A 15,185-nucleotide genomic window follows, 5' to 3' on the forward strand; every position below is an offset into this window, starting at 1 on the left:
GGGCACACCACACACACACACACACACACACACACACATGTACTCGCACACACACTCACGCACACTCACACGCACACTCACACACTCACACACTTGTGACACAATGCCAACTTTCACAATGACCTTGACAACTTCAACCAGTTTAACACGCACTCAGAGATACTCACATACTTATATGCACACCTACATGCACTGCATGCATGTCAATCACACACCCACACACCCACACACACACACACACGCTAACCTATAAAATGTGTATAAACAGTAGGGGCGTACAGTTATGTGTTGATGTCTTTATGTTCCCTCTGCCAGCTCAGTCAATGCATGCCAACCTTCTCAGTAATATTGTCATCAGGTTGCCAGTTTGCTCTGGTCTGCTCTTGTAGTCAGCAGATGGAGGGTGTCACCTCCCACCAACCTTCACATTGCCCATGACCCATGGAGGACACAGGTGTCACTATAAACATGTCAGGGGAGGCTGGTGGAGGCAGATATCGGAGGACAGGCTCATTGTATGCTATCAGACACACGTCTTTGATACCATTTCTCATTCCATTCCATGCATTACAATGAGCCTGTCCTCCGATTTCTACTTCCACCAGCCTCCCCTGGTAGGAGAGTGTGGGGTTTGGACTCTGTCTGCAGGGTTGTCTCAGGAAATGCAGGACACATGGAGGCAAAGCTGAGTGAAATTCTGTAGGAGATTGACCTGTTGTTTTATCAACATAAATATTAAAGGCCCACACCAGCCACTTTTACTTCCTGATTTTTCTTGAAAAAAAAATACTCAAATAACGGTTTCACTGACGTTAGCACTGACGTGGCGATGTAGAAATAATGTGGAAATAATGGCAGATATAGCTAGGAACAATTCTCAGTAAAATGTGTTGAAAGGTTGTTTGACTCAGTCGCAAAAAAGCCGGTGAAGGGGGTTGGAAAGGTTATTTATTCGACTCTGGGCTCTAACAGGTTGGCCATGCCACACCTCACAGCTCCGTAGCTGTATGAAATGTCATACGTCACGGCACAATGATTTCAGGAGGAGCTAAGAAAATAGAATGTATCGCCCAAAATACACATACTTTGACCTAAATGGCAGACTGAATCATTGACAAATTGTGCAGCACCAGGATGTCATATACAGTATCAGCTAAAAAAAAAAGGCCAAATGACAAATGTGGGCCTTTAACACATTATTCAATAACCACCTCAGTGAGTCTCTGTGATGGGTATTTTCCGTTGTGTCATTGCACTTTTTCGAGCTTCGCCTCTCTAGCTGACTTATCAACCGTATCTCCATCTATAGTCTACCATTAGCCTCTGCTCAGCTGCCAATACACCTCCCTCTACACCATTACCTCAGTGCTTATCTCCCATCCCACACGTGTGTGTGTGTGTGTGTGTGTGTGTGTGTGTGTGTGTGTGTGTGTGTGTGCGTGTGTGCGTGTGTGCGTGTGTGCGTGTGTGTGTGTGTGTGTGTCGGTGTGTGTGTCGGTGTGTGTGTCGGTGTGAGTGTGTGTGTCGTCTTTGGACGTCGTCTTTGCACCTCACACCCGCTGACTCACGGGAAGTGCCCTAGGGAAAAGAAGAAGAATATTCCGGTCATGTGTACTCACTGAAAGCTAATTCTAATAATCAATGCTGCGCTAACCCTCTGTTAAAGCCCACCCACACTAGCTAAGCCTGCGCTAAGCCAGAGAAATGACTGTTGCTTTCCTCTTGACCTTTTCACTAGGAGATACAAATAGCCCCAATGCCAATGTCCATTCCCTGGCTGTGCTTGACAGACAGTGGAGGAGACTGGACCGGTTTAAGAAGCAGACCGCTGCAATGATAGGCGTTGTTGTCTAGCTACAGTCCTTAAAAGGCTGTGAAATATAGGCTTTTACAGATTTTAAGTGTTTTTTTGTTCCATGTTCCATGCCTTGTTCCATGCCTTGTTTCCGAGCAAAATACCTATGGCTATCATGATTTATTCTTTTTACAGTATTCACATGCATTTTATGAGTATGAGTATTTACTATTGCACACTGTTACACAGAAACTCCATGGGATTTATTCAACAAACTTTTATATTGAATTTGAAGGTTGTTCCCACTCTGGTACACACACTCTGTTTGTCTGTGCTCGCTCCTCTCTGAGGCGATAGCCCGTGAATACGGTGTGTGTGTGTGTGTGTGTGTGTGTGTGTGTGTGTGTGTGTGTGTGTGTGTGTCCTCTCTCCAGTCCGTGAATAGGGTGAGTATGCTTCGCTTTCAGCTGTGTTGAGCAGAGAAGCAGGCTGTACAGAATATTAACTAACTCTCTGAGAGTGCGTGCGTGCATGAGTGCGTGTGTGTGTGTATGTACGTGTGTGTGTACGTGTGTGTGTGTGTGTGTGTGTGTGTGTGTGTATGTACGAGTGTGTGTACGTGTATGTGCATCCTAGGAGTTGTCTCCCCTGCAGGGATAAGTGAAAGGCCCTCACCACAGCCCTCAACATTTCACCCACACACATAGAGGCAATTTATACTTAGTGTATCCATAGGGTTTATTGGCATACTTATTTAACTGTCCGTCCCCGGACATTTCCATGCCATTTATGTCAGTTTTTTATTCCTCTTATCTGAAGTAATGAGCCTACAGAACAGCCGGAGGCGGAAAGCTCTTGACAAGTAGTGACAATTAAAAGGGAATTTCATTCCTGAGTTTACTGCTATCGACAGTAGTCATCTCAACGTTGGTCTGTTCCTGGACTGCACCTGTACAGAGACAATTGAACTTCAACTGACATTCATCTGGGTGGATAAGTTGTGCCTTTTCCTATTTCTTAGGACACATTGGAGATGTGTGCACGGGAGAATGAGTTTAAGAGCATCCTGTTTGCGCTGTGCTACTTCCATGCTGTGGTGGCGGAGAGACGCAAGTTTGGCCCTCAGGGTTGGAACAGGTCCTACCCCTTCAACACAGGAGACCTCACCATCTCCATTAACGTCCTCTACAACTACCTCGAGGCCAACTCCAAGGTGTGTGTGTGTGTGTATGTGTGTGTGTGTGTGTGTGTGTGTGTGTGTGTGTATGCGTGCGTGAGTGTGTGTGTGTGTGTGTGTGTGTGTGTGTGTGTGTGAGAGTGATATGGTGCAATACAGAGCTACAGTATGGAAAAAGGTTTGGTTGTTGCAGTTTCAATAATAAATAAATCAAAACATCGGCAACGTTAGCCAGGGGCGTCATGTGAGCTGTTTCTGTCCCAGGTGCCCTATGACGACCTCCGCTACCTGTTTGGTGAGATCATGTACGGAGGCCACATCACTGATGACTGGGACAGACGCCTGTGTCGTACGTACCTGGAGGAGTTCATCAGGCCTGAGATGATGGAGGGAGAGCTCTACCTGGCGCCAAGCTTCCTCCTGCCTGGAAACATGGACTACAACAGTTACCACCAGGTAAGAGCCACACAAAGACTACAACTACCAGGTGGTGAGAGATATGAACTACAACAGCTACTGTACCACCAAGTCAGAGGCCTGTTATTTTGGGGATTATCACGACCTGTTTAGTGATCAAGTTAGTTCAGGCAAGCTATCTCTTATGCAGCAGAGCAATTATCACGGTAGACCTATTACACAGAACAACTTTAAAATAGTTGGCTAAGAAGCATATACTTTAGCAGCTACTGTGCAGTACCAGAGTGTTGTATAAGGAAGAGTGGCACCAATGAAGGAGTCAATTTTCTATTGTTAGGGGAGAGTGGAGGAGAAGTTTGTGCTCTTTGCAAAAGGCACTTCTGAGTCTTGACACAGTCCATTAGATGGACAAAGACCTGCTAATAAACTGGAGAGTATGCATCAACTAAGAGGAATAACAAGAACCAGACTGTTGGATAAGGAAGAGTGGCGCGTATGAAGAGGTACATTTTCTATTGGTCAACGCCAAATAGTTCCTCCATTATCCCAACGGAGCAAGTTGCCAGGCAACCGGTTGTTAGTCCAATGAAACATATTTAAAAAGAAATAAATAATAATATTGGGTAAATCAGGAAGTTTAACCAGGAAGCTAGCTAGATGGAACTATTTGAAGCTCTTTGGCGCTACTCTTCTAATATACTACTCTGTATGGTAAAATCGGTACGGTAACATCCAGTTACCACTTACTACACACCACCATGGCTTAGGTGAGTAATACCATCCATTATTTATTAGATACTGTACCAACCTTGAAATTGGGAAAACTTTATCACTGGATAAGCTTATGCGTAAACACTAAGTTATTGTGTCAATTGCTTACGGTCGGTTGAAAATATCATCCTTAATTTATGAGAGAGACATCCACTTGGGAAATAACCGAAGGGAAATAATGGACCGAACATGTTGTGTCAATTCTGATTTAGTTGTTGTGACCATGTGCGTGTGCTGATATTGGTTTCCATCTCTGGAATATGTATTGTTTGCCCCTCGTTGTTATGACAGCAGGAACTGACTTCACCGCTGCCCTTTAAAAGAAAAAAACTGACAACTGCCAAGATTGATATCAGTAACGCTGGCTCATAAAATGTCTGCCGGGCACTTGCAGACAGTCCAGATCTCTCCCACCAGGTCTCCAGGGACAGAAACTGGAGAGGGAGGGGTTGTATTTAATTATACCCAGTCCGGGTGCTGTTCTCTGGGCATGTCCAGCCTGTCAGACACCACAGAGGGTTGGAGGGTTGGAGGGTAGCAGCGTTTTAGACTTGGCTGTAGAGATGAGAGCTGAGTGGTTGAGACTTGGCCAGAGCACAGGGACTGGAAAGGCCTGTGGGTCCCGAGGGAGTTGTTAAAGCATGTCCTCTCCCTCAGCCATCTGGACTGGCCCAAATACTAAATAAAGGGGAGGGGTGGAGAGGAGAGGGCAGGGAGAGGAGAAATGGAGAGGAGTGGAGGAGAGGAGAGGAGTAATGGAGAGAGGAGGGCAGGGGGAGGGATGAGGAGGGGGAAGTAGAGAAGATTGAGAGGAGAGGAGAGGAGGAAAAGGGAGGAGAGGAGAAACATTGCACAGCAACACTCTAGACACTCTTTAGGCAGCATCAAGGAAGGTGACACCAAGAGGCTGAACAAGCTTATTAGTAAAGCCAGTTCTGTCCTCAGTGTCACCCTGGACACTGTGGAGGAGGTAGCCAATAGGAGGATGAGGACCAAACACCTGGCCATCATGGACAATCTCTCCCATCCCCTACATGATACTGTGGCAGAGCAGAGAAGCTCCTTTAGCAACAGATTATTACAACCACGTTGCACTAAGGAGCGTTATAGGAGATCTTTTCTGCCTGCCGCAATAAGACTGTACAACTCCTCCTCCGGCTGGTTCCATCGCAGTGATCAGTCAGGCTGGGGGATGTTAAATCATACTGGACTGTTCTTACTGTATATAATGTTTCAGATGTCTATTTTATTTTATTCTATTACTCTATTGTCACTTTATTTTGTTGTTGTTGTTTGTGATGTGAGCTGCTGTAACGCCTTAATTTTCCCTCGGGGATCAATAAAGTACCTATCTATCTCTCTATCTATCTAGACATTTTGGGTCAATAATGCTTTAACAGTGTTGAAGCTTTTTAACAGAGTCTTAACCCAGACTCTAACATTCATTGCCAATACAATATGTTCAGCCTCTCGAGGTGGGCTTTAGGAATACAATAAAAGTCCCTTTATTAAAAAACAATTTATAAACCTATCTATTTTTCAAAACAGCCTTCACCAGGGTGCTATTATTGGTTTTAATATTGAACTTCCATTTTCCTTCAAGTTGTGTAGAGTCTGCTTTCTTTGTTTTTACTTTTATGTCCCCCTTATTGGAGTTGAGACTGCACACTTCCATTTATTATGAGCCATTTGATGCCTGAGTTTTCTATTTCCTCCACCAATGTCCTCTCATTAATGCCCACTAACAGTCACTCAAATCAGCCAGACGCTATCTTCAACCTTACTCATTAGCATCTCAGGACCCAGAGGGGTCTGGTGGAGGTAGAAATCGGAGGAAGGGCTCATTGTAATGCATGGAATGGAATGAGGAATGGTGTCAAACGTGTTTCACACTATTCCTGCGTGTTTGATACCATTCCTAATTCCGTTCCATGCATCACAATGAGCCCGACCTCTGATTTCTACCACCGGCCTCCCCTGGTCAGGAGTCTGAAATGGGTCCTCTCCTTCATCTGCACAACAAATGACAGAACCTGGCCTGGATTTTTTTTTACAAATCTAACTTTATTTATAAAGTGCATTTCACACAGGTGTCTCAACACACTTTACAAAGACACATCATGACAGCATCACAACAATGGAACTAATATCAGCAAAATACTGGTAAAAGCAAATGCAGTTTTTGTCCATTCTAACGTGATCAATGGTAAAACATCCACCCCTTCACATTTCAATGAAGTCAACCTTTTTTCAAGACATTGCAATTCTGAGCTGTCATTTCCTCCTTCTATAGTACATTGATGACACACTTCCTGCGGAGTCTCCGTACCTGTACGGGCTCCACCCCAATGCGGAGATCGGCTTCCTGACGCAGACGTCGGAGAAGCTGTTCCGCACCGTACTGGAGATGCAGCCCAGAGACGGGGGGGCTGGGGAAGGCAGTGGGACCACCCGCGAAGAGAAGGTAAATACTCACTCACTGTAGGAGGGAGGAGAGAGAGTGAGGGGGGGGGGGGGGGGGGGGGGAGATTCATATGGATTCACTGTAGGAGGGAGGAGAGAGAGGGGGGGGGGGGACTCATGGACTCACTGTAGGAGGGAGGAGAGGAGGGGGGGGACTCATACAGACTGTATGAGGGAGGAGAGAGGTGGGAGATTCACAGACTCACTGTATGACGGAGGAGAGAGAGAGAGATTGAAAGGTCAACCTATTATATCCCAATGGTGTGATTCATAGGTGATATTGTACCACTCAGGGCAGTCATATTATTTGATATATCATTTGATATACAGTATATCATTCTTACCAGAATTCCACTGTAGAGATCAGGGGAGGCTGGTGGAGGTAGAAATTGGGGTGTGGTGCGGGAGGTGAGTGTCCCCTTGTGTGCAGTTTCAGCTTTCCACAAGAAGACAAAAGAAATCCAAGCCATTTGTCATTACCTTCCTGGTAGGAAAATAATCCAAGCTTTTCTTTGAAATGTGTGTGTGTGTGTGTGTGTGTGTGTGTGTGTGTTAATGTAGAATGAGGTCAGTGTTCTCACTCTCCCTCCGAGTGAGGAGAGGTGAGGTGAGGAGGCCCACTTGTGTCCCAGTAGATTAAAAGGTGTCCACTCTTGAGCGGTCTTCCTCTGTAGAGGTGTCTGACATTTAATAGCTTTAATAGCTCTGGCATGAACTGCTCTCTTCAGCATCTCGATTAGATTTAGGTCAGAACTTTGACTTGGCCAATCCAAAACAAAAATCTTCTTTCTCCTGAGCCATTCTTTGGTAGATTTGCTTGAATGCTTTGGGTCGTTGTCTTGACCCATTTTCAGCCCAGCTTTAGCTCCTTGACTGATAGCTTGACGTTCTGTTTAAGAATCTCCTGGTATACCTCAGAATTCATGGTTCCCTTAATGATGTGGAGTTGTCCAGGTCCAGAGGAGGAAAAGCAGCCCCAGATCTTGACATTCCCACCACCATGCTTGACTGTTGGGATAAGGTTCTTTTGGTGGTGGTTTTGATTGTGACCAAAAAGGTCAATTTTGGGCTCATCTGTCCAGAGAACAGACTTCCAGAAACCTTCAGGCTAGTCCAGGTGGTCTCTGGCAAAGTTAAGATGGGCAGTTTGGTTCTTTTTTGACAGGAGAGGCTTCTTCCTAGCATCCCTCCCATGAACGCCATTTCGATTCAGTGTTCTTCTTATTGTTGAAGCATGCACAGTTACCTGGGATGCAGCAAGGGAGGTCTGCCAATCTCTATATATTATGTTTGGGTTGGCTTTTACCTGATTTATTATTTTTCTTGTGGCTCTTGGGGATATTTTGGAAGGGCGTCCACTTCTAGGCTGAGTTACCCACCTGATTCTACTTACCTACTTGATTTAACCAATGCAACTTGGGGTTCACTTATTTTTGCACCTGCACTAATTTCTTTATAATTTAGTTTTTCTACTACACACAGGATTTCCTCTAAACCAACATATGGAATTGGCAAATGTAAACCTGTTATGTATGTAAATCTATAATTGCACAAGGGGTTCACATATTTTCAAGCAGTACTGTATGTATTATGACGTGTAGCCTTTCCAGCTTAGAAACAGGGTTACTCCAGTTTTAACAGATGACAACATTGCAGGCGGTGTGAACAAGGCCCGTTTGGTATTCAGGCTAAGAAGTAGCTGACAAAGACAGATTCAGTATTTGAGCTGAAAATCCATAGATATTATGACCTCATCTCCTTTGTGCAATGATTAATCCGTTGATTGATCTCTAATTCTGGTTGTCTTGGGAAAAAGTTGACATAGACGAAAGCTTTCATCACTTCACAACAGAAATTAACTATGAGTATTGATTCCCCGGGGATTTGAGTGCTATTGAAGACAAAGAGCTGTTGTTGCAAATATCTTCTATGAATATTTATGATTTTTAGTTTTTTCCCCCAAAAGCTATTTCTCAACTTGTCAGCGGATTGGATTACTTATTTTGTTTGTTTGACATTGATGGCCTAATCTTTTGGGTTTCCTTATCTTCAGTTTCCCAGTGATGTCATCTCTTAGAGATGACTTACTACTGTACAGTTCATAGCTTTGTCTTCCCTAAGTCCATCTGCCCTGATGCAGTGCACCCCCGGATACACACTCTCCACGTAGGCGACTTGCTCCGTGCAGTTTGGGGCGTCAGTGTCCATTCTAGGACAACCCAGTTGTCAAGTGTCATACTGTACCTCACCCCTCCCTGGGTCACCTTGTATCCTTCCACATTCCTGTCCATTATCACCTTGTCAGCCCCACTGTGTACCACTGTGGGGCTGACAAGGTGATTGTGTACCACTCTCACACACTCTTTACCTTCACACTGTCTCCTCTCCCTGTCCACACACACACACACACGCACACACACACACACACACACACGCACACACACACACACGTATGCACACACACACGCACAAACACACACACACACACGCATGCACACACACACACACAAACACTCACACGTGCGCGCACACACACACACACACACACATACACACACACACACACAAACACAGGTGCGTGCAGTGCTGGAGGAGATTATGGAGAAGCTCCCAGAGGAGTTTAACATGGCGGAGCTGCTGGGGAAGGCGGAGGAGAGGACTCCCTACCAGGTGGTGGCGTTACAGGAGTGTGAGAGGATGAACGTGCTCACTCAGGAAATCAAACGCTCTCTACGGGAGCTCAGCCTCGGACTCAAGGTAGGACAACATACCACAACCAAAACCTGGGGATTAGGATGGTAATGATGATGATAATGATGATGCATATTATGTTGACGATGACGATAACCACTGTGACAATGACTAACAAAGTATGACATTTGAGTAAATTGTCCCTTTAAATAAGTTGAAGGAGCATTTTGTCATGGTGGTCATGATTCATGCTCTGGTGGCTGAAGCCTCTGTTTACACTGGCCGTCTGCTGTGTTAGTATTCATACATAACTTAATGTCAACAGTGTTTCTCAAAAGCCCTGTCTTAATTGTGAGTTAGTGTGCCGGCCTGGAGGGTTAGAGTGGAATTAGACGTGTGTGTGTGTTTGTGTGTGCATGTGCATGCGTTTTTGTGTGTGTGTGTGTGTGTGTGTGTGTGTGTGTGTGTGTGTGTGTGTGTGTGTGTGTGTGTGTGTGTGTGTGTGTGTGTGTGGGAGGGAGGTGTGTGTGTGTGCGTGTGTGTGGAGGGTTTGACTGAGCGGCATGGAACAGAAGAGAGGACTGAAGCGTTTTCTGAGGAGTTATGAGGTTCCATCTCTCAACACTGTGTGTCTGATAAATCGCCCCAGTGATTTAAAATGCCATGTACTCCATTGTGCCAGAGAATGGAGTCATATTTCGTCTTTACTGTGGAAATAAATTGGAACTATCAGAGTCTTAGCCTTGGAGAAACAGGCGTTTGGGGGGGAGAGGTGGGGGGGGGTGTGCCTCGATTTGTGAGGGATCTGACTGAGTGATTTTGAGGAAAGTTGAAAGGATGAGACGTTCATGGTTTACACACTGAGGGGTATTGTTAGGCCTGACGAGAAAGCCTCTCGGCAAATCACAAAGCTTGTTCCGATCAAACCGTTGCGTAATATACATTCATCAGCCGCAGGATGAGTCGGTGAAGGACACACCATTTCATATTGTCGTATATATCGTCATATTTCTTCTGCTATCTTGTAAGATGTATCCATTTGTTCATGTACGATACGCTCCGGGAGCTACGGGGGGGGTTGTGTTGTGCCACACAGGATGTTTCCGTGTGGAACAGACACCTTGAGATTTCACCTTTTTTAAATACGTTTTCACCTCAGTGTTTACCTGGAAACACAGACAGGAAATGACACATTTGTTGCTGGAATTAAAACTTCAAACAACTTCTCTGGGCATAGACAAAGAAAAAATATCTTAATATCTGACGATATTAACAACTACGGGAATATACAGCACATTCATTTAATCTGCAAATGAACTAACCACCCAGGGAGAGCTGACTATGACCAGTGACATGGAGAGCCTCCAGAACGCCATCTTCCTGGACCTGGTCCCGGAGTCTTGGACCAGGCGGGCCTACCCCTCCATGTGTGGCCTGTCGTTGTGGTTCACGGACCTGCTGAGCAGGATCAAGGAGCTGGAGGCCTGGGCGTCTGACTTCACCCTGCCCTCGGCCGTGTGGCTGGCCGGCTTCTTCAACCCCCAGTCTTTCCTCACCGCTATCATGCAGGCCATGGCTCGCAGGTACAGTAGGGTAGACCCTAAACCCTAGCCTTATCATTTACCGTTAAACAGGGTCATAACACATTTAACATTTCAATGAAAACACACAACATAACCATGATGACAGTAAGTAAAGGAACGCAGTTATAGTGTTGGGTTTATCATGATCTTGAATTGATGGATTTTACCACCAAGTATTCCATTTTCTACAGCAATCAAATTCTACCTCACACTCAGAGAATATTGATCGTACAGGTTGCATCGCCAATGATTGATGGTGATGAAATCGCGACTGTTCGAGTTATGGTGATGGTGACATCATCCCGTGACTGTCCCTGAACCACTGCTCTCTCTCTCAGGAACGAGTGGCCTCTGGACAGGATGTGTCTTCAGTGTGATGTCACCAAGAAGAGCCGAGAGGACTTCAGCAGTCCGCCACGGGAGGGGGCCTATGTCCACGGCCTCTTCATGGAGGGAGCACGTTGGGACACACAGGTACACACATACACTTGTACTCTCCTGTAGGAGGACAGGCCTCATTGAAATGCATGGAACGGAATGAGGACTGGTATTGGACACACAAACGTTCCATACATTACACTGCCTTCCATAACCAACCGTAGATCCCCAGGCTTCAAAGTAAGCTCTTTTTTATGAGAGTATCACTGACGCTTATGGAACTGTATTAGATGTAACATCTCTGTTCCAAATGTACTGCTGCATGTATAGATTAAAGAGGGAGGCTTTTGTACGGCTCTTGTCCCAGGGGACTACTCTGCTCTTTACAGTATCGTGTGTGGTATAGTGTTTAAATCCAGCCCTAGGAACATCATACACTACTCACTGCACCACTATCTACTGTATATCAGGGGAAGCTGGTGGAGGTAGAAATTGGAGGACGGGCTCATTGTGATGCATGGAATGGAATGTGGAATGGTGTTTGATACCATTTCTTATTCCGTTCCATGCATTACAATGAGCGCATCCTCCAATTTCTACCTCCACCAGCCTCCCCTGATCCATATGCATGCAGCATTTCAGGCCAATATGTATATGCATGAAGCTTGCTATGGTATTGTGTATGTACCTTTAGTTTTCCCTGCACGTCCTTTTCTTCCTACAGTATTCATTAGTAAATGTGCAGTGTATGCACTGGCACACTTTAATCACACTTAAGACTAGTGCTGCCTTTTCTCTAAGAAAGCAGGAGGCAGGCAGGCAGGCAGGCAGGCAGGCAGGCAGGCAGGCAGGCAAGCAGACAGGTAAGTAAGTTGCCCTTTCCTCTCCTTCCCCCTCTCCTCTCCTCTCCCTTCCCCTCCCCTACTCTTCTATCCTCTTCTTTCCCCTCTCCTCTTCTCTGCCCCCCCCCTCCTCCCCCCTCCCCTCCTATCTCCTCTCCTCTCCTCTTCTCACCTCTCCTCTCCTCCCCTCTCCTCTCTTCCCCTCTCCTCTCCTCTCTGCCCCTGGGCCAGCTCTGTGCCAGAGGCTGGGTGTAGTGAAGTGTGAACGGGGGAGTAAGCAAGCCTCCATCTGGACTCTGCAGCTCCGAACCGCAGCTGTAAAAGTCAAAGATTTATGATAAACCTGCTCATCTATATGAATGAGCGTTGCTACTTATTCAGGGGGGATGCGGACATCAAATACTGCTGGATATACAGTAGTACGCTGACTACGCTGCACGTATATGATCAAGATGTAGAGATGATAGCCAGGGGGGAGGGTGTGTGGTTGTGTTTCTGCAGCTCACAGTATCGTAGCTCCAACTGATGATGTATATTCAGCTCGTCCTCGCAATCCATACATATACAGTATATTAAGTCAATATTATGACAAAAAATGCTGAGATATTAATTTCAACATAAAACAACTGAAGGGAAATAAAGCTGATCATTTGTTCTGAATTTCAATGAGACAGGATGGCATATTTATGACCTCCATTATTCCTATTTACCAAAATAGGAATAAACTATTAGTATTAAAAGAGCACGCTCAAAGTTTTACGGCAACTGCAGACGCAATTAGGGCCGTAATTCACTCAGACATCATAAAGTGCTTCGTCCTCTGAGCTCTCCAAAGTCATTGGGATTTACATTCGTTCCTGAAGTCATTGAGCGTGCTGAAACTTCTGTCTGTCGGAAGCTAAAGAGAGGGGGATTAATTAGAGGGACGAACCAGTCTTTCAGGTTGTTTGGAGAGTGTGTACTGTGAGGCAAGACAGGACGACGTCAGCTCCGACTCAAGTGACCTTCACCACTTCTAAAGGGTACCAACGTATTTGAGCTCTCTGAAGACTCCCCCAAAAGTCTCAAACTGTGTACTTTAATGAACTGTTGAAAGGGTTTTGAAAAGTTTGACAAAAACAACCTTCAGTACACCATTTGACAAAGTTGGTCCATATTCCCATGTCTGTCTTTTTGCTATTTGCTTTTTTTCAGAAGTTTTGGTCTATGTTTAGTCATAAATAAAAAAAAAAAAGCAAAAATAATGGCTAAATAAGCAACCATGAAGCATCAATCATATTGCCACTCTTCCTCAGATCTTTGTTTTAAGCTGTGTTCAATAACCCACCCATGTCCTCCATGTCCTCTCCCAGGCTGGAATGATGGTGGACGCGCGTCTGAAGGAGCTCACACCGACCGTGCCTGTCATCTTCATCAGGGCCATCCCTGTAGACAAGCAGGAGGTCCGCAACGTCTACCAGTGTCCCGTCTACAAGACCCGCCAGAGGGGACCCACTTACGTGTGGACCTTTAATCTGAAGACCAAAGAGAACCCTTCCAAGTGGACCCTGGCTGGTGTGGCCCTGCTCCTGCAGATCTAGTTGAGGTTCTGATGGCTCAGAGGACTGGGTTCTGATGCTGGTGATACCAGGGTTATGGGTTTGATGCCCCATGTGTTGTTGAATGTAACTGTGAGTCACTTTGGATGGAAGGGTATCTGCTAAATTACCGTATTTAGAGACATAGAATGAGTGTAAGCCAGTGAAGGCTGGTGGAGGTAGAAATCGGTGGACAGGCTCATTGTAATGCATGGAATGGAATAAAGAATGGTATTTATGAGCCCATCCTCCGATTTTTACCTCCACTGGCCTTCCCTGGTGTAAGCCTGTGGTTAGATGCAATCCTGCTACTTAGCTACATGTAGAAGTAGTAGACGTCTCCCCATTACTGATTTTGTTTCTTTGCAAACTTCAGAATGAATACAATGCAATGATTCAGTGGAGGCTAGTGGAGGTAGAAATCGGAGGACAGGCTTATAGTAATGCATGGAACAGAATGAGAAATAGGTATCAAACACGTGTGCTTGATACCGTTCCTCATTCCATCCCATGCATTACAATGAGCCTGTCCTTTGATTTCTACCTCCACCAGCCTCCACTGCTTGATTTACAGCTCTCTAGTCATTTGGGGTCCGATGATGTCAGAATACTGAGATCTAGTTATAACTTTGCTTCAGCAGAATTATTTAAGAGGGCAATAGATCTTACAGTATCTTCCTCTAATCAGTATAATTCTGGCTGTATAAATACTTATTTTTCTACATTGTAAGCTGCAAAAGAACAACTCAACTTATTTTCACTCGATTGTCATATTTCTACAATTGCTACAATTGTCATATTTCTACATTTTTCTATTTGACTTTGACGAATAAAGACTTTTATATCTAACTATCCTAGTGCATAAGTGTGGTTTGTGTTACCTTATTCTACTCTTTGACAAAGTCTCTCCTTTCTCTTCACCTTTCTGAAGTCTCTCCATTCTCATCATCTGTCTTACGTCATTCCTTCTATCTTACTTTTCCAGTTTCACAGCAGTCTCTCTTCTTCCAATAGTTGAATCTTTGCCCCCCTCTCCTCCCTCCTCTCTCCTCCCTCCGTTTTCTCCCCTCTCCCAGACCCCCCCCTCCCTTTCTAAGCTTCAAAAACCCTGCAAACTCTAAAGCTCATTCTGGAGTCTCACAGATATATACCCTTCTAAAGTATATCGCACCCAGATGTATATACGCGTGTTTTTGATACCATTCCTCATTCCATCCCATGCATTATAATCAACCCGTCCTCCCATTTCTACCTCCACTAGCCTCCCCTGGTGCACATCTTAAAACAGTTATATAGGAAGGCCCAGTGAAAAACAAAGGAGGGATGCGTTTTATCCCAAGTTATGATGCCTCAGCAGCAGTGGTTCTCTAACAATCTCTCTCTCTCTCTCTCTTTCTCCTTCTCTCTCTCTCTCTGTCTCTCTCCTCTCTCCATCTCTCTCCGTCTCTCTCCTTCTCTCTCTCTCTTTCTCTCTCTCTTTCTCTCTCTCTC

At 45.3% G+C, this 15,185-nt stretch overlaps 1 protein-coding gene across 1 annotated transcript in view; it reads left to right on the forward strand.

The window, feature by feature from the left end:
- dnah9 (dynein, axonemal, heavy chain 9) overlaps positions 1-13,697 on the forward strand; it is a gene marked incomplete at both ends in the record, with an annotated part of 86,228 nt that extends 72,531 nt beyond the window's left edge. Inside the window, 7 exon segments of the mRNA XM_083686932.1 lie at positions 2,817-3,008; positions 3,237-3,428; positions 6,454-6,624; positions 9,198-9,380; positions 10,644-10,897; positions 11,236-11,371; positions 13,470-13,697. Coding sequence (XP_083543058.1) covers positions 2,817-3,008; positions 3,237-3,428; positions 6,454-6,624; positions 9,198-9,380; positions 10,644-10,897; positions 11,236-11,371; positions 13,470-13,697 — 1,356 coding nt within the window.
- Between the last annotated feature and the right edge of the window lie 1,488 nt (positions 13,698-15,185).

This window comes from Argentina silus, assembly GCF_951799395.1.
Source record: "Argentina silus genome assembly, chromosome: 16".
NCBI lineage: Eukaryota > Metazoa > Chordata > Actinopteri > Argentiniformes > Argentinidae > Argentina > Argentina silus.